Below are 26,670 nucleotides of genomic sequence, written 5' to 3' on the forward strand. Positions count from 1 at the left end.
TGGAAAAAAGTCTAATGACAAAGGAGTTAAAGAGAGTAATAATAAAGGCAACAAAGTCTGAGATCTGTAAGAAACAAATTCCAGAGGAGATCCAAACCACAGACTTGTCTTCATGCTTGCTCTATTTTTTTTTTCTTTTCTTCTTAAACAATTTCATTATAAGACAGAATCTGAGTGGCAGCTCCATATTGCTAACCAGTTTAATTATTAGTGCTAGCAGGCTGCAGTCTCAGGCTGGCGTTTCACTGAGCTGCTCAGGATCAATACTGAGCTTTGACAGAGTTAATATTACCAGCTTCCATTTGCTGGTGCTATTTACTGAGAATGTGAAGCTCCTAATTTACACACACACAGTTTCGTACATGCACACACGCACACAGAGCAGTCAATCCAATGGAAAACTTAAGGCTAGTGCCCTTATCTTAGGAGACAGTCAGGCAAGCCACAACTCCCACAAAGTTATTCCCAGTCTGTAATGTTTTCCATCTGTTAGAAACCCGTATGTGACACACATTGCTTGTGAGCTTCTTATTTTGGGTAAAACCCATAAGGCTTAAATTCTACATCAGTTGAGATTTAAGCAGATTGCCTAAATTCCAGATAGCAATCAGATCCCATAGAGTTCAATCCTACCCAACCCACTGTGTAAAGCCCCACAAGGGCATCCCTGTGGTGAGCCTCTAAGTCCTTCAGGTAGCTCAGTGCTCTCAGAAGGTAGGTTGCAGATTCTCAGTTTAATGCCACCACAGTCCAGTCACAGTTAAAAAGCTGCTGAGCCTTGCCTGAAGCCATGGGTGATGTCCTGAGCCATGAGGCATGCCCTTCAGGGTCTGCAGAAACACCTCCTGCTGAGTCACTCAGCAGCAGGCACAGTGGCTGGAGTAGGTAACCAGGTGGAAGAAGAGCTGTGACTGAGGAGTTTCTCTGCCTGAAGGGGAGTGCAGCACCTGTCTTTGCTGGGAGAGGGTGGAGCGTTTCTGCACCCCTCCGGGTAAAGCTCACCATTGTGCAGCCAGGAGTCCAGGACTCCTCAGGTGAGGGAGCTCAAGTGGATCCAGTTCAGCAGGCCAGAAGGACCCACAGAATCTGCATTGCTGCTGCTCCCTGTACATCTATCCCTTCCCCCCGCCCCCCATTTTTTTCCCCATTAAGCAGTTGTATGCCTTGATAACTCAGAAAGTAAAAATTTCCCACAGCGCCCTCCACAAGAGGAGTCTAGGCACCCTCTGCAATCATAATCCTAGGGCCAGACTGCAGTCTCCTCCAAGTTGACAAGACAGTCAGAGCAGCCCTTCCAGCCCTGTAATCTGGACGTTAGGAAACAAGAAAAACTTAAGCACATATATCACCCTGTTCAGCACAGGTTGTATCTCTCTGTTTGTCAAAATCCCTTCACATTCCAGGTTTACTTCTGTCTAAGTGACACTATTGTTCTGAGAAGAGTGGCTGGACTCTCATCCTCACCTCATAAGCTCCTGGAGTCAGTTCTGGTGAAATGGGAAGGAAGGTTATGTGCGCTTTTGATGTCATATACAGAAGCCATCCCATTGAAGACACAAACAAAATGGACAAAATGTTGGGATCTCTGCTATTGCCTTGCCACCATACACCAGTAAAAAATGAGTTTTCACTTGAGCCGCTACCTCAAAACCTACTGGAAGCAGTTAATAGGAAGCAGTAGGAGGGATCCCATTAATACCCTGGGCATTAAACAAGATAAATGCCTGCTACTCCCTTCATTCCCGCCTTTATCCAGCTCCACTGATCCATCAGGACCCTCAGTGTATGGGTGAATTTCACCTGAAAAGAGTGAAACCTTCAATATGACAACAACACTGCAGCCAAAAATCCTGCACTAAATGCAATGGGTGGCTGGAACTGGAAAGCTTTTGTGTATTTGCTAATCAGCATCTTCTTTTTAGAGGCAGAAAGTACAAAAGAATCTCTGCAAATAATTAAACACCCTAATTCTGGATTATCTCTGATTAATGAAGAGGAAAACGCAGTATCTCAGGAGCCCGGGAATGCTGGGCTGCGATTATGTCATAATTGATCCCTATAGTTTCCAGCTGAAGTTATCTATCTCATTTTCTCATGATTGTTTCCTCTCAGCTCCTTATAAATTAGATCCAACTATTAGCAATAACCGTTGGGCTTTTCCTGAAATACAGTCTGAGCACGGTGCTGAGAAGGTAACGCAAATTGAAGGGCTCCTAACTGTAAACTAATTTCATAAATGTGTATTATTTTCAGAAAGGACTATCACTGCTTTCTTCAATCTCACTTCTATCAGCCTGCAGTGATGATGTGAGGGACCTTTGGGGCTCATTCTTACAGTTTGCAAGTTCTATTGCTTCATTTTTCACCCTGCACTTGTAGGGATCCATAAGGGTGTGTGGACCCTCTGAAGATGCTGCGAAGGGAATGAAGGAGAGAAATCCCATTATTAAGACTGGCATCCCCTCTGGACCCCTTCGGGGAAAGAGTGAGGGCTTTGCAAATTGATTAAAAGCTCGGAAGTATTTGGTAGTAATAGAAGGGGATGGAAGCCAGAACTTCTCAGATCTCTCCCAATCTGTTCCAAAAACGCCTTAGCATATGGAAATTACCCTTCCTCTCTCTGAGTCAGTTTGCTTGTAGCTAGGAGTGTTGGCAATACATTCCCCCACTCTAGTAGTGCATGTCACCCTTTGAAGTGTTGATCATTTCTGCACTCCAGCACATATTCATAAATGCACCTTTCTATCCTAAAACCTTATATAAGAGTTCAGCATGAGATTCCTCACATGGCAATGCAGGCCAGAGAAGCACTGCCTACATTTCTCTAATGTCCAGAAGAGAACACCTACACTGGCGCTGGCTTTGCAGCTATGAAAAACTAAGATTCAAAGTTTGGTGGTGACAAGAAGGTAATCATCACTTTTACCTCTCCCATCCCTGCTGCTTCATCAGAAACTGTCTCGTGCTTTGTGAGACCAAAGTTGTTTGGAGCCAGGACAAGCTCTGGGCAGTGTCTCATGGAGCTCTAGCAGACAGTGATGTGATAAGGTACCTCATGGATTTGGAGTAGCCCTGAATGCCTTCTGTATATTTGACCTGTGGTTGCTTGTAAAAAGTATGTGTGTGTAGCTTTTTGATAACGTAAACACTCTTCTGTACCATATCTCATAACCACAGAGGGCAGAACGCTCAGTGTTAAGTCTAATATGAATGAAAGAAAAGTCTTTTTCACCCAATAAATTGTAAAATTTTGCAAGATTCTGCCATGTAAAGCTGTGGAGGTCAAATTCAAGATGTATTTGCTAAGTTTGTGTCTGTCAATGCTCATTACAAGCAATGTGGGAATTCTGGTTGCAGCTTTGCCTTAAGTGGTCCTCAGGCTGCTGACAACTGGACTTTGGAAAGGATCAGGGCACATCTGTTTGTTATAGTTTCTCCACAGCCATATTTATTGGCCACTTCTGAGGACAGGATACTCAGCTAGATGGACTTTCATGACATCCATGCAACCTTTCTTACACTCTTCTTTTTCCTCTTCCAGGGTGTGCATTTGTGAAATACTCTTCACATGCAGAGGCCCAAGCTGCCATCAATGCCTTGCATGGCAGCCAGACAATGCCGGTGAGTAGCTCTGTAACATTGGCAAGGGAGAATTGGACCAGCCTTGGCTGTCCTGTGGCCTGATTGAGGAGGAGGGATGATTTATCTCTGTTCTGCAACTCATCATCCAGAAGGCTCAGGACCTCGGATGTGCTGAACTCATCAGTGGAAGGGCTAGGATGACACTGTCATTCCTCACAGGCACAGAACCCCAAGGGGTGCTGTATCCTGTCACCAGCAGTTTTGAAGACTTGATAAAAAGTCATATGGTTCACAGATGCCAAAAACTTTGGGTCAGACTCACCATGAGTGTAATCTTTCAAGTTTCAAAGGGAAGAATCAAGTAGAAACTTATGTCTGAGAGTTTCTTTGTCTTCTCTCCTCAAAGAGTCCCTTTGATAAAGGATAAAGAACTTTTTGCCAGTGTTCAGGTGAGAGCAGCATGTTCACATGAAGCAATAGGAGACAGAGACAAATCATACAGTGATGAGCCTCTCTCATTGCTACCACAAAAGAACCTACCTAGGCATAAATGTGGTCCCCTACCTCTGACTTTTGAAAGTCTCAGACCAGCTACTGGATCTTCCAGGAAACACTGGAGAGATCATTCCACTTGTACAAATATCTACTAATATGGGGTTTCAAGATTGATAGTTCAAGAACATAGCAATGGAGATGTATTTTTTAGGCAAATAAATATTTGTACATCATCATAAGACAGAGAGGAATGTAAGGCATTCCACTGTCAGAAGAGAAAGACAATCTGGTACAACATGTTTTGGTTTATTATAATAGTATATTATTTTTATTACTAATTATTCACAGTGTAAATCATGAAAGGCTAAGAAGCATGCCGACAACTTGCAAAGGATACAAGAAAGCTCAATTAAAAATATTTGAGAGTGTAAAATCTCCCTTTAAGTAAGAGACTCTAATGTAAATTCCTGAACTTATCCAAATAAGTTTAAAAGTGGGCCCAACAGATTTTCTCTAGATTTTTGCAGGGATGAAAATGGAGAATTCTTTACAAGGCGAAAGGTTTCTAAAACTAGCAAACCATCAAGATCTCATTTTTTGGAACCCCATCTTAGACAAATCAGTTTAAAAATGTTTACCAGTGATGCTACTGAAAAAAGTCTCCTTAAAGATGTAGGTCTCAAATTTTTGAAGTACTTCAATGCTTTTAAGAGTAACCTAAAAGGTTCCTCCTAACAAAACCAGATGTTGGGCTTGACGCTAACATCCCATAGTCAAATACTGTGGACATCTTTCCTGAAACATGTTGAAGAGGTACTTTTAGTGACTTCCTTTCAAACTTTGACCCAAAGTAATAGTGTCTATAAGCTGATGTCAGGAATTTCAATTCCATAAGGTGTGGTACCACAAAAAGGTTTAATAAAATGTCAGTCTCCATCCCAATAATCTTGCAAACTCCTATAACAAATGTGACAGGAAGATGGGAGAAAACAGACAAAACTCAAGGAGAGTTGAAAATATTTCCAGATTTAGTATACCCAAAATATTGTTACTCTTTCCCAGTCCTTTCCCTTCCTACTTTCAGAACACTTTGGATAAGAAAAAAGTACTCATCTCTTGACCACGTGGGAACAAATTACTGTTCCATCCCGGTGATATCACCTGAAATTAGGATGTACAAAACAATTGAGAATTTGGTTATTTCATGGGTCAATTTTAAGGGACCATTTTTCCTCTTGACATATCTGACTCAAATAGCTGCTATAGAATGTTCTTGAATAACCAGAACTGGGCGTGCGGAAAAGAATCACAATTTAACCTTTACTAGATGCCCATCCCAGACTCACAATCAAGTTTCCATGGCTTCACAAGTGTCCGTGAATTGGTTGAACCTCAGCAGCAGTCCAAGTACGTACTGTTGGTTCACAGGAAATGCAAGAAGGGAATTATTAATGTCCTTCTCTTTATTATAAGCTAAGTTACATGGCATTGCCTTGTATCTCCTATGAGCTACAAGCAGGCACAGAAACACAGTCAGCTACCATCTCTTAGCAGACCCATGAGGACCTGCCAAGTGACCGACACTCAACGAACACATGGAGCAAAAGAGGTTTTTCCCAGAGAGTCTCAAAATTTCTAAGGCTCTTTGAAGAGATAGGCCAAATCCTGCAAGGGCAGGATCTCTCCTCCCACTCTTGGTTTTCATGGCACATCGGAGTGTGCAGCATCATTCAGGGCTTGGATGTTCACAGGGAAATGCAGCCACCTCGTGGTGATACGGCAACGCAGCCGTCGTCCTTGGGAAAGAAGAGGGCACTGCTGCCATCTTCCTTCAGTCCCTTCCATTTCTCCCACCGCTCGAACTGGTCTCATTTGTCCTGTTGTGATGCCAACTCAATGTTTTTCCTGTGGTTCAGCCAATTTAAGCGTCTTTTGGTTTGTCCTCTTGTACCACCAACAGGGCATCCATCATCATTCTTGTCAGGTCTCGAGCCGTTCGTTCCTGCAGCAGGCTCCTGTTCCTCCACAGCTGTCAGGATTATTGCTCTACTGTGACTTCCTGTTCACACAACATATGTTGCCTAATAGTTTCAAAATGCAACTTTCTTTTATGAAAGTTCTTTTCTTCTTTATTTTAATTAACCTTACCTTGGACAGGTGCCTGACCACCATCCACCACAAGCTCATTTTCCTGTGCAAGGCCCTTTTTATTCCTAGGAGTCCACCAAACAGGTCTAAAGCTTTCCAATTTTTAAACAATCATTTCCTTTAGAAATAAGTTGCCCAAAATTCCTTGCTTTTGAGCAGGCCCAAAGTTCCTTCTGTACCTACCTGTCAAGAGAGTTTCTTTTTTTTTTCTTTTTCGATAATTTTGCCTAGGAGCTCATCAAATTCATGATAGTGTTTTACTTGATCTCTGTATCCTCCTTTTTAAGAGATCATAATTTTCATGTACTCTTGCATGTATTTATGATATATTTATAATAATTATACGCCCCACATTTTTAGCTTTGCTTACTCCATCCCCTCCTGTCTCTGTTTTCTATCCATATGGGGACATAAACAGGTCTTTTCATATCATCCTCTTCTCTTCCTCATGCAAGTCTTGTCCCTAACAGCCTTATCCACCAACACAAATTCAGCTCCTATTGCTACAGTGACAGGTTGCAGATCTAGCTTCTCTACTGCAGGACTGACTCCTGTCCAAACCAAAATTTTGGACTGCTTTTCCAGCATCTCCTGGTGGATGTTGAGCTGTCAGATCAAGCTCACTATGTATAAAACAGAGCTCTTCTTCTTTTCCTCCCAAAACCTTCCTTTTCTCTCCTCCACCTCCATTCTCAATCACTGTGGACAATATTATCATCGTACCTGTCAGTCATGCTCCCTCCTAGGCATCATCTTTAGCTTGGTTTTCTCCTTCTCTCCATGTCTTCATATCTGGGCAACAGCCAAGTGTTGGAGAGTCATTCTGCACAACATATTTACAAATCCAAGATGTGGCCTTGTCCATCCACCCACACAGAATAAACTCTCTACACCTCACAGAACCATCATAGAATAATTTGGGTTGGAAGGATCATCCAGTTTCAATCTCCCTGCCATGGGCAGAGACACCTTCCACTAGACTAGGTTGCTCAGAGCCCCATCCAACCCGGCCTTGAGCGCTGCTAGGGATTGGGCATCCACAAATTCTCTGGGCAATCTGTGCCAGTGCCCCACCACCCCCACAGTAAGTAATTTCTTCCTAATATCTGACCTAAACCTACTCTCTTTCACTTTGAAGCCATTACCCCTTGTACTGTCACTCGAGGCCCTTATCCAAAATCCCTCTCCAGTTCTTTTATAGCCCTTTTAGGTACTGGAAGGTGCCTAAGATCATTCAGAAGCCTTGTGTTCTCCAGGCTGAACAACACCAACTCTCTCAGCCTGTCTTCACAGGAAAGGTGCTTCAACCCTGTGAGCATCTTTGTGGCCTTCCATGGACTCAATCCAGCAGGTCCATGTCCTTCTTATGTTGGGACCCCCGGAGCTGGAAGCAGCACTGCAGGTGGGGTCTCAAGAGAGAGGAGTAGAGGGGTAGAATCATGCATACCTAAATCACATCAGCCTCCATCCTACGCAGAAGTTACACAGGATTAAAAAATATAGTATTTTTGCACCTTTTTCACCATCTCACCTACTGTGGCAGCTCAGGATTTCTTTGGTTATGAATTAATTCCTGGATGGGGTAAAACAATACTGTTATGTACATTTTCTGCACAGGGGTGAGAAGAAGTGAAGAATGATTCATCTGACTTAGGTTTAACAGCCTAAATGTTTCTGATCTATTCTAAATATCTTCTAGGATTCTTATAGAAGGGAGAGAGAGAAAGACATTTCCAGAGACTTGTGCATTCTTCCCTTTGTCTCTCTGTGCTAGGATGGGCAATATCACCCTCTGGGCATGCCTGTCCCTTTATAATGGATAACTCAATAACAGCCTTAGACTGAATATCTGAAATGGGACTCATCTCACTTAATTTGAGACATGCAGAAGTTAAGAAACTATGTCTGAAGAGTTTGTCATCTAAGTTTCTATTATAATCAATAGAGGGAAATAGATACCTCTGACGGAATTTTATTTTATAAAGATAGATTTTGAAACCTGTCAAACCAAAGCCCAAATAGAAGTGTGCTTTTTAGATAATTTTAGGCATCAGTTTGCTATGGACCGCCAGTTCCAAAATAGTCATTCTTCATCGAAAGTGCAACTTAGCAACTTAGAATGGAAAAGGACCAGTAGTGCTTACAAACAAAAGCTAAAAACAGTGCAGCTTAGGGTGAATACTTAACTTCATGTCCAATGTGAGGAGACCTGAAACCTGTCCTGGATATTTGCTGCCCTAATAAAGCAATTTGGGATTCAGAAACCAGGCATCCTGCAGTAGAGTTTCCTGACATGTGCTGTGAACTTGCTTAACACACGAATTATCAGCACTATGTTCATTCTATATCGTTCTTTAATTAATGATATTTAAGGCCATTAAGACATCCAGAATGCTGTAAGGTGGGTTCCCCCACCACAGAGGTAACATCCGCTTTTGGTTTAGTATAAATGTCTGCAGCAGCTTGGTCAAAGCACTGCATTTCTTCTGTCCCCAGGCAACAGCATCCCAAGTCTATCCATGCTTGGCTGAACATCTTCCATGAAAATGACTTTTCAAACAGAATCCTTGGTTTTTGTGAAAAGAAGGGAAAATGTGAGACTTGGATACAAGAACTGAACAGACGTCTGCCTTTCAAAGAAAGATTTGGTTTAGCTGAACTTTGAAAAACCAGAAGTACTGCAACCCAAAAGTTTGTTAACTTAGGGGCTTTCATTTCAACACTTTTCTCTGCAGCTCTTATCAACACAAATGACAAAGAAAAACTTCTAATCTCTGTTCAGGAATCACCTATCTCAATCTATGCAGTTATTTCTCAGTGTTATTAGATGACAGATTGATTAGATCTCTAGTTATGGCATTTAAAACATTTTATTAATCAAGAAAATATGAATGACACAACACTTTGAACAAGGTTGACTTCCAGCATCTGCCCACCATTACTCTTTGGAAGTCCACCGATAGCACAAAAAATCCCAGACAAACACAGTCAGGTGAAAGAATTGTATTCTTTCCTTAGACAATGTACTATCTACCCTCTCATACCATAAGAGGTTTTTTCCTATTAGTTAAGCTGAAGGAATTTCTCACCTTTTTGTTTTATCAGGCAACAGTGACTCAAATATGAGATTATCAAAAATTGCCCCAAGAATCGTAGAATCATATTTGGTTTGGAAGGGACTTTAAAGATCATCTAGTTCCAATCCCCTGTCACGGGCAGGGATGCCACCCACTAGTCCAGGACTTACAAGTGTCTTTGTCAGACTGTCACATGCAGCGGCCTCTCAGACCAATGGCAAAAGGAGCAGTGGTTCTCATCTTCCTGGCTTTGGAAGCGCAGGCACCCCACCAAAGAAACCAACCCCAGCTAGCATTAATGACTACTGTTGTTACTGCTGTGCACTCCTACAGCGCACTTATGACTTTGCAAAGCTGCCTCCAGACACAGCCCCATTACAGAATCCGGCCGAGCAGCTGTGCTCACCCCCTGTCAGCACGACAGAGGAGCATTTCTGTGAGTTAGGGATGGAGGGGAGAGCAGCGAGAGTCTGAGCAGAAGGAGCTCTGAGCAGGTGGAGGAGGGAAGGGAATCAGGCCTTTGTGGGCATGATGAAGTTGTAGCGCGGGCGCCGCGCCCGCAGAGCAGCGGGGAAGCAGGTACTGTGTGTGAGCACACGGGCACCAGAGCGCTGAGTCGGCAGAAAATCCCTGGGAGGAGCAGCGTGGTGGCTCCGGTGAGTGGGGGGCCACGGTGCCGTAGATCAGCTGAGGTATTTTTAACAATTATTTTGATATAAACAGCTCTGAACTTGAGGAGCTCCATGTAAATGGGAAGCAGTGGGGCTTGTAATTAGATTTGTGTACACTTTCATAAATTGCTGGAAAACATCAAAGCCATGATAGAAGGCTGTGGTGCACTTTATTTCCTTCTTCTGTTCTTCTGTTAATTGAATGGTTGATGTGTGGATAGGAAGTGTTGGCTTCGCAGAGTACTATTTACAGACCCGCTGACAGCTGCACTGTGAAAATTAACAGGAACAGAGCAGCCTCTGTCACAGCGCTTCCCATGAGGGACTTGCTTCAAATTAGATCATTTCTTTCATAGGAGAAACTTTCCTCGTCGCTCCTCCCGTCTTCGCAGATACGCACACACATCCAGCTGCACACTCCCCTTCTCCCTGCAGGCTCATGGCAGCCTTTAGCGCTCAGAAGAAGGGCTTGTCATTTCCACAAAGTTGAGGCAGTTAGGCTGCTGTTTAAAACTTGTAACGCATTCCACTTCCAGCAAGACACATCCTTCAGGAAGCCATCCAAATCTGCGAGCTGGGTGCGTGGAGCCACGGCTTCATGCTTGCAGGTCTCACCTCAACTGAAAGATTCTTTTCGCCCTCTTAGAAACATTAGTAGATGTTCTCTCATACTACTGCTGTTGGAAATGTGGTTATTGTTGGTCTTAGATGAAATTCTTGTGTGTTAAACACCATACAAACCTCTGACAGGACAGTTCCCACACTCAGCAGTTTGCTAACTAAAGGCCAGTGTTAACCTGGCTGGATGAATTATGCCAAAGTGTTGTTCAAAGTGGGAAACTTCAGGGTCATCTGTAGTCTTACCATCTACAGTTTTGCTACAGTTGACAGAGAGAGACTAGGACCTCAGAGAGATATCTCACTGTCTTGAGTTACTGAGGATTTAGAATAGATGCCCAAAATGGCTGCAATTAGGTCATCTGAGTGCCTAAGGGACAAGACACAAGAGATAAGCAAAAGAAGCAACAATGCAATGTCTGTGAGTGAACTAGTCTTATACATAATTAATCTACATATTTAGCCAGTTCTTAGCCCAAGTGACAGCAATTCTTGTTCCTGTTTCCAGCAGAGAAGTAATAACCAGTGAATACTTGAGCATCTAAATCTGAATTTTTGATACCATATAAAAAAATATAGAATTACGAACACCAAGCTTGAAGCCATCAATTCACCACCTCACTTCTGAAAAATGTCTTCAAAATATCTTGGTAACATAAACAGAACCATAGACAAACTCATAGTGTAAGCAGATAACAATTAAAGAGTTTTAAAGTATTAATTAACCAACAGAATTTACTACTATTGATATTCCAGTATGGGCTCAAGTTCTCAATTAATAAAAGCCACTTTATGAGAGTCAGTAGACATAGAGTCACTGATCCTCTCAGGCTGTCGGGGTAAATAAAATTATAGAATCAACAAGGTAGGAAGAGACCATTAAGATCATCCAAGTCCAACTGTCCACCCAGAACTGCCATTGTACTCTAAACCACCAAGCCACATCGCTCACCACCAGATCCAGACACCTCTTAAACACTTCAAGAGATGGTGACTCCACCACTTCCCTGGATAAACTATTCCAACATCTGACCACCCTAACAGTGAAAATTTTTTCTCTCACACCTAATCTGAATATCCCCTGTCTCAGCTTAAGACCATTTCCTCTGGTCCTCTTACTGCAGACACAGTGGAAGAGACCAGTCTCCACCTCACCACAGCCTCCTTTCAGGTAGCTCTAGAGAGTGATGAGGTCCCTTCTAAGCCTTCTCTTCTTGAGACTAAAATAGGAAACAAAAAAGTCATCAGACTTCAGTTTTACATGACCACAGAAACATAAAGGGGAGATTTTCAAAGGTGAAAGTTGATGGAAGTCCAGCATCTGCAGCCACTTCATGACTTACAGCTGCCTTTGCCCTAAAGTTACTTGCCCAAAGTCACAAAGTCTAGGGCAGTGTGGGGTACCATCAGTGCAAGTCCATCTGTTTAAATCAATACAGAAGGCTGAGACCTGGTTCTACGCTGCTGATGCTGGAGAAGCTGATGGATGAGAAAAGAGATGCCAACTCTGACACATTTTTTTCTCTTTACTGTTGATCTTGTGCTCTCTAAAGAACAAGCACTCCTTGCAATGTCTTTGTATAACACACAGGCTGGCTTGTTTAACTCAAGGCAAAGCACAGCACATCCATTCCTTCTATTAAAAAGTAATAATACCTTAGAAACCCATTTATAACTCACCAGCAGCAAGCCTGTCTCTCCTCACAGTAATGAATGATTTTTCTGAATATGCTACCTCAACACCATTTATAAAGGCATGCGTTGTCTTTTAGGATGAAAAAAGCACTGGACATGTAATACCAAGATGTTAATTTGCAGACATTTCTTCCATCAAACTCCAACAACTTTTGATAGCTCAGCTTTCCTTTCCTTTGGGCAGTGGGTTCTGGGTAAAGAGGGACTAAAGCTCAGAGGCCATCCCATCCCACTACTGCCATCAAGATAGCTGATTCTACAAGCTTTGGGATAGCAGTTTCCCAGTATTACCATAATTTCCCTTAATTCTTTCTAGAAAAAAAAATAAAATTGTGAGACTGTGTTTCCTGCCTCTCCCCCAGTTTCATAAATGAACTAATTAATCATATCTTTCTGGGTCCCAGAATAGAAACCCAGGCAGCCCAGCTGCTTGACAGGGGGTATGAATCATGCTGGCACCAAAGATGGCCTTCACTTCTCTAGTCACATTTCCACAGCCACACAGGCACCCAGCAGGACAGTGAAGTGACCTGTGGGACATGACAGGCTTCACTCAACATCTTCCTTACTCCCTCTAGATCAAAGCCTTCATCACCTCCAAATGAGATACCAATGATAACTGCTCGTGAGCCACATGATCTCTCTCTGGACAAATGGATTTAATTGCCACCACAGTGTCTCCTTATGGGCCCAAGGGGAGGTAGGCACTAAATCAGCAGCTGTGGAGGCAGCCACGGGAAAGCAGGAGCAGGACTATGCCACCACTGAGAGTTGCCCGAGTCCTGGTGCTGGCAGTAGCCACTGAAATTCTCACTGCACTCAACTCCTGCATAGTCTGGATGAGATTAAGACTTGTGGGGGCTAAAATAATTCCCAAGCACTGACCTTTCTGGGATATCGGAGACATTGATGAGCCTCCAACCTGGGAGACATAAAATGCACCCTGCCTGCCAGGGGAGTTCTCAGCCTACTGGAGGGAGCTCCACCAGGCATTACCACCTTCCTCTAATAAGGATTAAAGATGTCAGTGTTGTCTTTACATCTCTGCTTGCTTTGGGGGCATTTCTTTTTTCTCCTTTTCCCTTCCTGTATTTTTGATCTAAACATCATTTATATCAGTGGGATCTTCCTACATAGTTAAGTAGGCTCTGGATCAGCATTAAATCACTCTTGATGTTTCTCATTTTTTCCTTTTAATTCACACCTTTCCAGCTGCTCAGGTGTGTGGTCTGGGTTGATAACACACATTCTTGTGAGGAATACAGAAAGACCTTAGTAACTGGTACATTGCTATCCAAGACATAGCATTAGGTGATTCAGTAGTTATTACCAAAATGGGTTCTGCAAAGATCAAAAGGAATCTTTAGAGGGCAAAGATGTATTTAGATCAAAACTATGACTTTCAGATAAGAGCCTCAACTGAAGTTCCCACAAATTCATAAATGAATGTGAAGCATCCTACCAGACACCAATGTCTTTGTCTCAGATGTCCACTGGCAAGTGAAATCTAGTAGGAGAACAAGCTTGATTTCCCATAGCAAAGGTCTGGGTGATACAGGAACAGTGGTTGTGAAGTCTCACCCAGCAGCAAGGGGACATGTTTCAATCTTAGTACAGTGGAATGATCCTTCAGTGTAAACCAACTTCTTATTTCACCAAAAAACAATACAGCTTCACTGAATTTACAGTACTTCATAGCTAGAGTTGACCACCTATTTTCATTATACTGAAGCATGGGTGATACCTCCCTGAAAGCAGAATATTTTCTCAAATAATTATAGAAGCATGAAATAGTTTGGGTTGGAAGGGACCTTTAAAGATCATCTGGTTCAACCCCATGGCTGGCCAGTGCTTGAAAATCTTCAGTTTAAAAATGTTGCAAAAATTCAAATCTTCTTCTTATCTCAGTTGAGCAAGATGCTTTACACCACAACATCCTAGAGTCAAGCAGCATGACAGGGATTTGGGATGCCCAGTTATGTGAAGCATGTTTGGAACTCGGTGCCATGGAAATGTTCTTTCATGTCACGTGCACAGCTGAAATGTATCTGCCCAGCTTGCAAGCCCTTTCTCTACGTCTGCTTTTTTCCAAGTCATCTTAGGCTGTTCATGTCCCCATCTCAAACTGCCAAAGAAGCATGGAGCTCATGTGAGCAGAGTCCTGAAGCATCAGGAGCTCCATACCTGGTTGTGACTTTTCCTCAATTTGACAATGGACAATTTATTTTATGACTCTGGAATTGTTCCACTTCTCTTATTTTCATTCGTGCTTGTTTAACTAAAAGGAAATGTCATTCAGACACTACCTTTTATGAGGCTCAAAGCTGCAGCCATCAAAGATTTTCTTAGTAGTAGTAATAATTTATAAAAAAATTATGTCTTTTTTTTTTGCTGTAAGAATATTTTCAGAGGAAGTATATTTTTTAGTTAGTACAAAGCTAATCATACCTAGTCTTCCAAACCATGTTACTCTTACTGGAAAGGGGAAACATGTAACAATCTCTTCTGAATTCTGGATTTTAAATTTTTCTTCAAATAACATAAAAATAATTATTTATTGCTTTCATATTGCTAAATAGCTGGTAATAATTTCCATTATGTTGATATAACAATATTTTTCAGTTCATAACACATTAGGGAAGGTGAATGATTCTGTGAGGACTTTTATCATTCATAGACTGAGCTGAAAAATGCAGAGGTGCTTGAAGAACTCTGCTTTTAAGTTTAGGTTTTTCAGATAACTGGCTTTGATTTGAGGGGTATACTAACACCTGGGTTATATATTGAGTTCTTTCTAATTAGAAATGGGTACAGTGACACCAGGACTCAATGATTCTGTTGCCCTGTGGAAAGCAATAACTTTAGCTCTGAGAGACACCTGCTAAGTAGTGTATGGGAAGTAAAATCTAAATCAAGCTTCCACTCCAAATAAATTACGGCTCCGGAGACCTGTGAAGGGAAGTACCTGCAGCAACTCTCTCTGCTTAGACATTTCATGAAGAATCTTCTCTACTGAGGGAGCAGCATTATCAAAGGGTCCATCACTAAAGTCCTGGATGAATGCCTTCTTTCCCCTCTCCATCTCTGTCGCTCTCAAGTGTGCCTAAACCAGCTCCTAGAGTAGGACTGCTGTCCTACTCATCTTTCAGATGAGACACGAAATTGAAGCCCTGAGTACAGAAAAACAACATATTTCACAAGATAGGAGGGATGTAAGTCCCCCTCTTCTGGCCATCTTCCAGCCTGGGTAATTACACTTCTACCTACCTAAAATTCCCTTTGCTCTATGGTTTTAATCTGGACAGTAGTTTCTTTTTTGCTTATCTAAAACCTCAGGCTGGGGTCAAATCCCACTGGCTAATTCAGCAGACTGACTTTCAGTAAAGCTGCACAGGCATTTAAAACAAAAATCCAAATTTGTTTTCAAACTTAGGGGAAACATACCAAACGGCCTGAGCTGACAGAGTCCAAAGCAGAGAATCCTTCCTCTGGATTTCAGGCTGTAACATCAAGGATCCTTGTGTCGTAATACTTTGCCTGATTGTCTTGCTGAGGATCAGCATCCTCCCAGCTCCGCTTTACAGTAGCAAAGGGAGTGCTAAAGCAGAATTTCCACCACAAGAAAAACCATTCATGTGGTGACACTTAGGAAGGCAGCACCTATTCATTTAAGCATCTTAGTTTGTGTCTACAGCTGACATTTCGGAAGGTAGTTTATGGGATTTGCACATTCAGATCTTTTATATTCAAGGGCTCAGTCACTGGAACTTTAATGTAACAAACCTTTTTTCAGTATTTTTTGCCCAGAGATTTTGACTGGCTCTATTTGAGCTAACCAAGATACAAAGGTCCACCTGTATGAGAGAGACACCCTTGTGTTAAAAGTGCTTAAGTGTATGCTTACCTCCAATATGTCATTCACCAAGCTTAAAGTGAAACATTACCTAAAGACTTTTACAAATTAGGCCCAGATTCATCAGTTTTGCAAGAAAAAGATGTCTAACCATCTATGGGGATTGGTAACCTACTGGGTTAGAGGAGACTTATAGGGCTATCAGGAAAAGGAAATTCAGACATATATTCTACAAGGCAACACCTTCACAAAACTTTTCCTATGAATATTGTTCTAGGGAGAAACAACTTTCCCTGATGCTGTGCAGTAATATTTGGCCTCCTGAAAAGCTTTTGTTTAATTTGTGTATGCACTCCATTTGGAAGATCATGTCTAATGGGAAACAGTTCCAACAGCCAGGCAAAGGATTTTTTTCTCCTTTGCCTTTAAATGAAATATCAATGGATGGATATTTTATTTTTAGCTGAATATGAAATTTCACAAGCGACCTGTCAAGCTCCTGTTTTCAAGAATGACTTTATTTCACACGTCAAGACAGGCTGGGAAATTAGTTTTTCCCACAGAGGACTCTGATTAGGGATTACAAAGTGAGTGTGGCGCAGAGTGATTTTTCCTCCATCTTTTCACTCGCACCGCCAGCCTAGAGAGTATCAGACTCTGCTGACTAAGGGGAGCAATTCATTACCATGTGAGGGAGGGGGACTGGAAGCAAGATAGTCATATTAAGTAGACTTGCTGGCCCAAGAGAGAATAGGAAAAGCATAATAATACTTAGACCTACATTATTCTTTTCATCAGTAGATATCAAAGTACTTGAAAAAGGAGGTTGATTTGATGGAAAAGGAGATAAATGCCAATTCCAAGCAGCCCATTGCAGAGGCACCAGCAGGAATGCTCACTTTCATGATGGTCTCTTCTGACTGTGGGTCTGCAGGGTAGTGAAATAAACAGGTCTTTTCCTCACTGTAATGCAGAAGTACATTTCAAACATTATTGACTTACCCAGTGTAACTCTCTTGGGGTTTGGCAAAATATAAGGTCCAGTCCAACAGCCAGAGAGAGCAAGAAGGAGATTATGTATTACTAATAAATGACTGAGCAGACAGGACCTATTGCCTTTGTCAGCAGACAACAGATGATTTACACCGCAGTTTAGTTGCTTGAGGAAGCAATAAATAGTCCAGATGAAGGGCTCTGGGGTTTTTACCCTATGGAAAATCTGGCCCATTCTGGGGCATTTCTGTTGTTATTCAGTGGAGTAGTAGTCACCGGAGTAGGAAGTAGCCTTGTTCTGCTGTAGATGAACAGCAGTGTTTGGCTCCACGGCTAAAAGTCCTGCACTGGCAGATCTGATAGCATTTACTGCCTGATCTCCTTTGGGCCACATGAAAGAGCTGCACATGAGGAACCACACACAGAAAGCATCAATCCCAAGGTCGATCTTCATATTCAAGAACATTGCAGCATTTCTACTGGCTACACATCTCTAACCACTTGCACTCTTAAAAAAACCTTCTTTTTCTCTTCTTTCTTTGTAGAGTGTGCTCTAGCTTGCATTTATTTGCCAATGGCCTTTCTGCTCTCTGTATGTGATAGAGATGTTCAAAGGGTTCTGAAGTCCTGCTGCGACAGGCAACCCAGAAAAACATCTCGTAAGAGGCAATACGAGATCCCATTGGGTCAAACAGCTGCTGTGCAGTCACTATGACTCATGTCAGGAGGGAAGAACACTCCAGGGGCAAGCACTTCGTGTGGAGGTTACCCATGTTTTCATGATGCCACCTACAATAATAGCTTGGTTTTCAACAGTGTGAGGCATCAGCAAATGCCTGAGGCAGTTCTTGCCCTAAGCCTTCCAGGGCAAATAGAGTTAGAAATAAAAGAGGAAGGAAGAAGACACCAACTTTTATTTACACTTCTCTGTCCTTCTAACAAGAGCAGGTCATATCTTCTAAACCCCTTTGCAGAGTTGAATACTCATGTGCCTGTTTCAGTTTCAAAATCCTCCATCCTACATTGTGCCCACAGTGCTGCAGCCTCTGCTCTGCAAATCACAACAGCCCAATCTGCTGTGGACCAGTGCCTCCCTCCAATACAGCTGCAAATAGGTTTAAATCATTAGATTCGAGTTACCAAACAGTCTCTTGGATCAGGGTTAATTAAATGAGTGTTGAAATCTAATTAAGAACTAGTCCAGGTGATAATTAGCAGGAAATGTATGCATTAAAATATTCATTTGTCGATGAGCTGCAATTAAGAGTGTGATTTGGGGAAGGATCAATAACTACATCATGTGATGTAAAAAAAATGAAAAGTCATCTAGCCTTCAACAGAAATGCAGGGGAATTTTGGCTAGATTTTTTTTCTTCTCCCCCTTCCACTCCCCCTTCTGTTTTGGTTTTTTAATAACTTCTGAAGATTGCTCTCCATCCTTGAATGGAGTATTCATCTCTCCGTCCCTTTGTTTTCCTGAAGCACTTTTTTCAAAACCTTGCTCTTCACCACATTGTGTTAGCAGGTTATAGATTTATTAGAGAAAGACTAACGGGTCAAAAAGAAAGATTCTTTACCAATGAAAATCACTTTCTCCCAGAACAGACTGCTAATCCGGGGGAACATCGCTCATTGTGTGGCCTTAGATTGTTGGGGTCTTTTTTTAGCAAGTTAATTCCTCAAGTCTTTATTCATAACCGAGGATCTGGAGAGGCTATTGAATATGTATAGCTCAGACTTATATATATGTACATCCATATCTGTGGTTTACTACATTCTTCCCAGTTTGTAGCAGAGCAACTCTGCTTTCACAGAGACTATTTTTTGTGCTTGCAGTTACATAGGAGTGCGTGCAAGCCAGTTAATAATATTGTTCCTGTACAATCTGAGAAAATCCACCTGTTAGAAAAAAGAGGGTCCTGAAATATCTCAGCTCCTCTGGCATGGAGCTGGTCTTCCTCTAGTGCCACAGCCGGAGGCTGAGCTGGTAATTTCCGGCTGACTATATTTCCAACAATGAATACCAGTTTGTCAAAAGGGAAGTGTACCATGGGAGCACAATGATTTCAGCTGCCTTTTGTCAGCCTCCTGACAGCTCACCTGTTCTCCCCAGGCTTGATGGCAGCCCAGGTACCGAGGCAACTGTCCCCTGCTGCCAGGGCAGTGGCCAGATTCTCCCCTCTCTGCATCTCCTCCATCCTCAGGGAGAACACCCTGTGGGGAGTCAACCAACCCATGAAGCTGGGACTTCCTTGGAGCAAGACAAAAAAATACCAGTGCCTTCCTTCCTAAGTAGATCTGTTTCTTCCCATCTCTGTCTCCTATTAGAAATGTAAGGATTGCAGCTACTGACCTTTCATCTCATTCTGGGAAGGAGAGGGATTTCTTTCATCCCCAAAAGCACCATGTTTTTCACAGTTTTCTGCAGGCAGTTCTGATGGTCATCTGTAGTTCTGCACTGGTGTTGACTGTAGACAAAATCCTAATATCACAAAGCTTTCCTGGAGATGTGTAGCTTTAAATGTGGGGGTTTGTGTAGTAGTCTCAATTTTCTAAGAGGAAACTCAGGTCCATCAGGTACTATTTTTCCTCCCCTAATTTAACAGTGCAGAACAGATGTTGTTTCATGATGGTACATACACTCTGCCCACGATACGGAGTCTCATCTCCAAGGCTGGGCAGAGATTTCTCACTATGGGTTACAAGAGAGCAGCATGAAAGGGCGATCCAGTTCAGGGGTCTAGAATGCAGAAACCTCGCACATTCCACCAAAACAAATAGGTCCCCAAATCCTACCGCATTCATTCAGCAAAGCCTCTTACATTTTGCTGCACTGAGTTCAGACCTTTGTCCTCTGATGAGGACAACCTAATGGACCTGAAGGTTGAAAGAATAAGGCAAAAACTTTTACAGAGGGAACATGAATGACAGGCTAGGACTTTGAATTTAAGAGGAAATTAGGAAACAGGCTGCTGGCATTCACCCTCCTGGGTCCTTTACTTCCTTCCTGATGCTCTCAGCCCCTTGCAAGGGTCAAATTCAAAAACCTGATTTTTTTTGCATGGAAAAAGTCAGCTCCAGCAGAATTTTGTTGTACCAAGTCTGTGTTACATGTATGGATTGGTGAGCAAGTGTGTATCTAGCTCATTCCCTCTTGTGTGTCCTTTTTTTTTCCTGTCCTGCAGGGAGCCTCTTCAAGCCTGGTGGTGAAGTTTGCGGACACGGACAAGGAGCGTACAATGAGGCGCATGCAGCAAATGGCAGGACAAATGGGCATGTTCAACCCCATGGCCATCCAGTTTGGGGCTTATGGCGCCTATGCACAGGCAGTAAGTATAGACCCTGACTCTACACATGTTCATGGAATTGGGAATATTATCCAGGGCAGACAAGGGAATCTCCCAGGCAAGTCTCAGAGGTGCAGTATCCAGTTCTAGCAGTAGCCAATTCTAGCAGTAACCACACCACGATCATGTGTGGACCCATGCAAAACGCTTCCTATGGGGTCTAAGTCATTGTTATAAAATAAAAGCACAACTAGCCTTTGAGCATTTGGATAAAATAAGCCTGAATTCAGTTTATCCTAGTTCTTTGCCTCATGTCATCATGTGGCTTCTGGGTACCTTGGAGTGACCACAGGATGAAATGGCAGTTGTTGACAGAAATGTTTTTAGGTTCATGAAAGCATGCTAGATAATAACAAAATGGGCAAGCAGATATGTACATATACAGTGTTGGCTTCCCAAAACAGTATGATTTAAGTGCACTGGGAAAAAGTCCTGTTGGATTTGCTTCAGGTACTTTATGTACATACGAAACCTGGACACTGGGCCCCTGAGAAGACGGGATTGTACAGGGAGCTGGGCTTTTGATGATGGCCTGAAATTGATGTCTCTGGCACTAGTACTATTTCTTAGGCTACAATTTACAAGGACCTGCAAGACAAGGTTGGGTTCAGGTAACTTGGACTTTCTGTCAGGTATTTCAGAGGCAGGTAGAGGTGATGCCTGCAGGAGGCAGACACAATAGACACAATACTGCCCAGTGATTTTGTTGCCTCCTCTAGAGCACATTTGCAGGCAGTGTATCTGAGTGCTTCATCTGTTTGGTGGCAAAATGTGGTCCCCTTGTACTCTGCAAGATTTGTGTACAGGAGGGAAGTACCATTTTCCAGAGTAACATATTCCTGAACAAGAGACCAAATGCCTTGCCTGAGGTTTACAGGGCCAGCTCAGGAATCACACTCTGCTATACCCATACTTCCTTCAGTGCACTGACCACCAGGCTTTACTTTCTTCCCTGACTGTTTCTTTCTCATTTGTTGGTACCATGTATTTCCCATCACATGCCCATGTTTGTTTGTTAACTTGAAGATCTGAAAATTTCTGTCCTTCTCTGGGGGTCCTGAGCCTCACGGAACCCTTGGTACAACCCCGTCTACCCCTTGTGTGAGCCATGCAGAGGTGTGAGGATGTGCTGTAGAGCTCCACAGAAGTTCCCCCTCTCCTCCCAGCTTCACCTCTTGGTGCAGTTCTGGACTTTTTAATTCACTCTTGTCTAGAAAAATGTTTACTTCTTTTTTTCTGTCTCCATTTTTACTCCCAGACTAAGTCAATCTCTGTCTCTTCCTTTGTCCCCTTCTCCCTTCCTCATATGATAGAAGAACTGTTCCCTCCCCAGCCTGCCTGTCTTTAACTGTCCTCCTGGCCAGGGAAGGTTGTAGGAATTGGAAAAGAGACAGTAAATCCCATCTGAGCCCAGGTCAGTGGTCAGCAGCCTGGCAGAGGGAGGCAGGATTTTTGCCTCTACATATCAGAGAGATTAACAGGAGGCAACCCACAAGTAGCTTGGGATGAACATTTGCAGAGGTTGACAGGCAGGAGATGTGGCTTCAGTGTTACTCTACAGGCATTGATCAGGCAGCTGGAGAGATGGTAAAGACGCCACTGTCCTGATGCTCTGGTCCAAAAACTCTTCTTGAATTATTTTTAATCTAGAGTAACTCTTCTAATTTCCAGCCTAGGTTAATCCTGATATGAGAGAATGCAAGTCTGCTCCCTTACATGACAAAAGTTTCCTCCATTTCTCACCAGATAATACAGGTATTTTATGATGGTAGGCGAGGATTTATGGCTGAAGGAAGAGTGAAAACAATTCCTGGTCTGCTCCCACCCATTGAAACAAACAAATATTTTTCATATTGATTTCTGCAAAAGCAGAATTGGACCCATTATCTTTTTTTTCCCCCTGATAAATATGCTAACAATGGGGAAAGAATAAGTTTTAGATCTTGACCCATTGGATATGACAAGTTGGTGACACCAATTACCCTGGGGACTTCAGAGCTGTCTAAATGATGGGATCACATTCCTGTTTGGCGCCTGTACACCCAGAGCGTGCTCAGATGCTGTCTCTCAATCAGCCTCCCTATCTGTTTCATCTCACAGTCTCACATAAAAGGGAAGGAAGGGAGCTTCAAGGCTCTGTGGCGTTCCCTCGGTCTTGATTAATCCACCTCAGACTGCTGGCTCTTATATATCAAGGTGATTGGCACCTCACAAATGCCAGCAGGAGATGGAGGGATCGATAAGGAAGAGGAAAAGGGAGAGAGCAGTTTTATTCGGCCCAAAATGGAATCAAAGAGCTAATGCAAGTCAAGAGGAGAGAAGGTGAAACATCAGGATCAGGACTGTCATGATGGGTGATGCCACGGCCACCAGCAACTCTTGTGATACTCAGTGAATTACTTGACTCCCTGGCCTTGTTTCCACGTGTACAAGTAAAGCTGATGATCAGATTTCTTTATTTCCTCTTCTCCCTCAGGGACACAGCTCTCTCTTGCACAGTCCCTCCAAGTTTTCACACAGTGGTAGGGCAGTAACACAAGTGCAAGAAGTGCCTCAGTGCTTGGTAGTAAGGTCAGAACAAGCAGGAGACATTAGGCTCTCTAATTCATACTTGTAGTCTGTACTCTCAGCTATCCCCCTACAGTCCACACCTGACTCATGTCTCCATGTAAGACTTCTCAAGCAATCCCATGACAGCAGTTTATCAATAGTTTCTAATGGTCTGTCCCCAGAGAGGAAGTTGTTCAAGTCCCATATGCTGCAGTTTCTTGCTGTATTTGCCCCAGAGAAGCATCTTGCACATCACTGTGACTGGATTAGCTCCTGCAAAAAGGTCTCAATCCATCAAGGTGGCCGGTGCATCAGAAACACACATGATAGATTGATGGGCACCTGTAGGTTTGCAAACCCTCTGAGGAGAAGCAACGAGGATCTCAATCCATCAGTGTTTGACTGAGTCTTCATTGTTGCCATCAGGACTGATTTGGGCCCCAGCTCCTCCCTAAGTTACCTGCCTTACAACTCAGCAACTGGCCATGTCACAGTTCACTCCCTACTGCTGTTGCACGCTGTCAACCCACTTAGCCTCAGCTTAAACAACTTTAACCTTGATAGCAGTGGCAGCCTCACATCAGCCAAGCAACCAGTCCTCGGTTTCAGCAGCCGTATGGCCTCAGACCCAGAGGTAAAAAATATGAGGAAGCAAAGGGACTTCTCCACTTTGTGCGGTTTTCCATCCTCTCCTCATGTGCCACCTGCAAGCAGACCAGACAAAGCTTGGCACCAACCCTGTACACTGTTTCAGTGACACAGAAAGCCACACCAGACTCACTTCACCTCTTTTGTATGCAGCTCAAGGCAAGTCAAATTTCATGGCTTCCTAAAGCTCCCAGAGGCCCTACACTAATTTGTTTCAGAGTCTGGTGGTTTGTTCTTTTTGTTTGGTTGGTTTGGTTTGGTTTGGTGGGGTTTTTTGGAATTGGTTTTTTTGGGGGGTTTTTCTTTGTTTGTTTTTTGTGTGTTTGTTTGGTTTAGGTTTTTTCTTTTTAGCAATATCTTCCCATACTCATTTAACTTCTCCTTTTATGGGGCAATTATTTTTTTTATTTCACACGTGTACAGAGCATCAGCTCTTTTTGGTGTCGGGTTACTGTGAATATACACCAGCTGGGTGTTGATAGCTCTTTCTGCAGTCTAAGTTAAGCCCAGATTGAGTTATAGATTTGAACTCAGTCTGGAGAGGAGAGTGATGCTAGCTGGCACCACCTTGATTTGCTGCCAGACAAGAATGAGCCTGCAGGGACACTCTCCACCTCAGAGGAGCGCAGCACACCTTCTTAGATCTTGGTAAGAGGTGGGATGGCCAAGCCCAAAATCGCAAGCAGTAAAAATCAAAACAGACTGTAAATAGTGGTAGTACAATCCTGGCCCAAACAAACAATGGTGGCAAAAGTTCCTGTAGGTCTTTCTGTGCAGAAAGTGGCAAGGAATAGTTAGGAGCTGTCTCGTGTCAGTGACGCCCCACCACACAGAAAGGAAATGTTCACAGATCAAAAAAGGGTTAGGAAGATGGGAAAATGCAGAAGAGCAAAGCAAGAACAAAGGAAAGAGCCTTGGAAAGTGACAGATACATAATAAATTATTTAATTTTTAAATTATTTAAGATAAGATCAAAGTCGTAAATCAAGTTTACATAAAAAATGGGGTGGGAGTGTTAGCCATGGTCTTCTGGCCAAACTCCAGCCTTGGGACTGATTGCACCCTGCGGCAGGGATAGGCATAGAGTTTGTGAGTAAAAACAGACAGAGTGGGGCAGAGACAACATAGGCAATCCTAGCATTTACTCTGGCCTGGAGCAAGTCCTTTCCCATCCGTAAATCCCGGCTCTCCTCACTCTGAAAAAGTACAAATGGCTGCTGCTCCCAAACTCCAGACAAAAACTGCAACAAATCTGGGAATGTCCAGCACAACAGAGCTATCAGTCATCATCACAGCTGGTCTTCTTGGGAAGTTAGGGCAGCAATGACTACCATACTGACTACAAAAGCCTAGGTGTCCCCTTCTACCTCGCTGTCCAGCTCCTGTGGAGATGAAAGGATATTTCTGCTAAATAATCTGAGGTAGTGCTGATGGGAAGGATCTCTCCTTCCTAAATTTATTCAATTTGTACTGTGAAATTATTTTGGAAAGATACTTTAAAAAAAATCAGCTAGCCCTATGAAATTGGGGGAAAATTACTGACTATAGGCTATCTTCTGGATATAATAGTTATTACATTTAAATAGCCAAAATGAGACGGTATATTTGGTAAATACTACCTGGTACGCAAATCACTTGCTCTGATCTGTTCCAGGAGAGGAAGCTATTTTGAGGCCATAATACTCTGTAGCAGTGCTAATACCATGTTTCTGACCACCAGCTCCCTGGTAATTCAGAAATAATGAACACTCACATTTGGGCTCTCTGTACAATCTTTTTTAGGCTTTGGGTTTTTTCCACAGTTCACAGGAAATCAGAAACCTGAACTGTTGTGTATCAGACTGGAAAGACACTAAGGCACATGAATACAGGTGTTGCACATTTGTTTGATTTTTTAAAAAAAAATTTAATTAAATTTAAATTTTACTTTCAAAACAGAAATTTCTGTTTTCTTGAAAACATTAAAAATGTATGAAAGACTATTTTGGCTTTTTTACCAATCATCTTCTGCCTGTTTGATGGCTTGAAAGGTATTTTTAGTTTTACCTCCTAATGGCCAGTTAGGTAAAACAGACATGAATTTGCCAATTCTGTGACTTTACCAGATATGAGTCCTCTTGCTGCTTGGTTGATCACTTTGCTTAGCTCTTTCTATCACAGGGTTACCATGAGGATTCATTAGCTAAGTGTCTATATAGATTGTTAGATGTGGGAAGTGTGGGATGCTGTTATTACTTTTATTATACTAAATGAAGAATGTTAAAAGTCAAAAAAAATCATGTCATTCAGAGACAAGGATGGCAAATAACACTGAAAAAAAAGGGGAAGGTCATCACATCATTCAGAGTAAGACCTCTCCAAGGGCAATGATCACACTATTTCAAAAAGAGTTCATCGGAAATAATCCTCCTTTCTCCTCTTCCCCTTTTCATTTTCACACGCATTTCTTTTGGGGGCTGAGCAAGGCAGGCTGTGCTTTCTTGTCCTATTTCCAGCAGGAGTTTTTGACCTTGAGAAAGTTCCTTCATGTCTCCATGCAATTGTTCCTCCTGTAAGAAAAAGGAGAGTATTTCTTGCCCTTGAGTACAGCTGCAACTCAAGGTAGTAAAAAGATGTGTGAGACAAATCCTTCCATCTCCCTCTATTGATCAACCATCATTGCCACCCCTTCCCATGGTTTGGATGGCTTTACCAGCGCCTCTCCACCTGCCCCACCAGTTCTCAAGCATTGGGATGGCAACTGCAGGTTCTCTACCTCTTGAGGTGCTGTCTTGAGGTGTGGCAGGAACCAGTCTGGTAGCATCTCCTGGTCTCCTCAGGAGATAAATATTTGAGCAAAAGAAAAGTTAGCAGGAAAGAAGGAACGAATCTTTAAAATGGATGGGAAAAGGCTCTAAATGCTGAGGCAAAGGTCATGCCAAGGAAGTAAGAGAAGCAAAAGGAAATACGTCCTTTCAGCTAAGGGAGGGAAAAGCTCCTCTACATCCCCTTGG

At 42.7% G+C, this 26,670-nt stretch overlaps 1 protein-coding gene across 17 annotated transcripts in view; it reads left to right on the plus strand.

Annotated features, from left to right (window-relative positions):
* Window positions 1-26,670, plus strand: part of CELF4 (CUGBP Elav-like family member 4) — a 701,622-nt gene that overhangs the window by 598,435 nt on the left and 76,517 nt on the right. For all 17 annotated transcript variants that reach the window (XM_018078794.2, XM_018078786.2, XM_018078787.2 and 14 more), the window contains 2 exons: window positions 3,542-3,621; window positions 20,318-20,461. In XM_018078794.2, coding sequence (XP_017934283.1) covers window positions 3,542-3,621; window positions 20,318-20,461 — 224 coding nt within the window. The remainder of the gene's footprint in view (window positions 1-3,541; window positions 3,622-20,317; window positions 20,462-26,670) is intronic.

This window comes from Manacus vitellinus, unplaced genomic scaffold (genome assembly GCF_001715985.3).
Source record: "Manacus vitellinus isolate BGI_N305 unplaced genomic scaffold, ASM171598v3 scaffold_42_pilon, whole genome shotgun sequence".
Taxonomy (NCBI): Eukaryota; Metazoa; Chordata; class Aves; order Passeriformes; family Pipridae; genus Manacus; species Manacus vitellinus.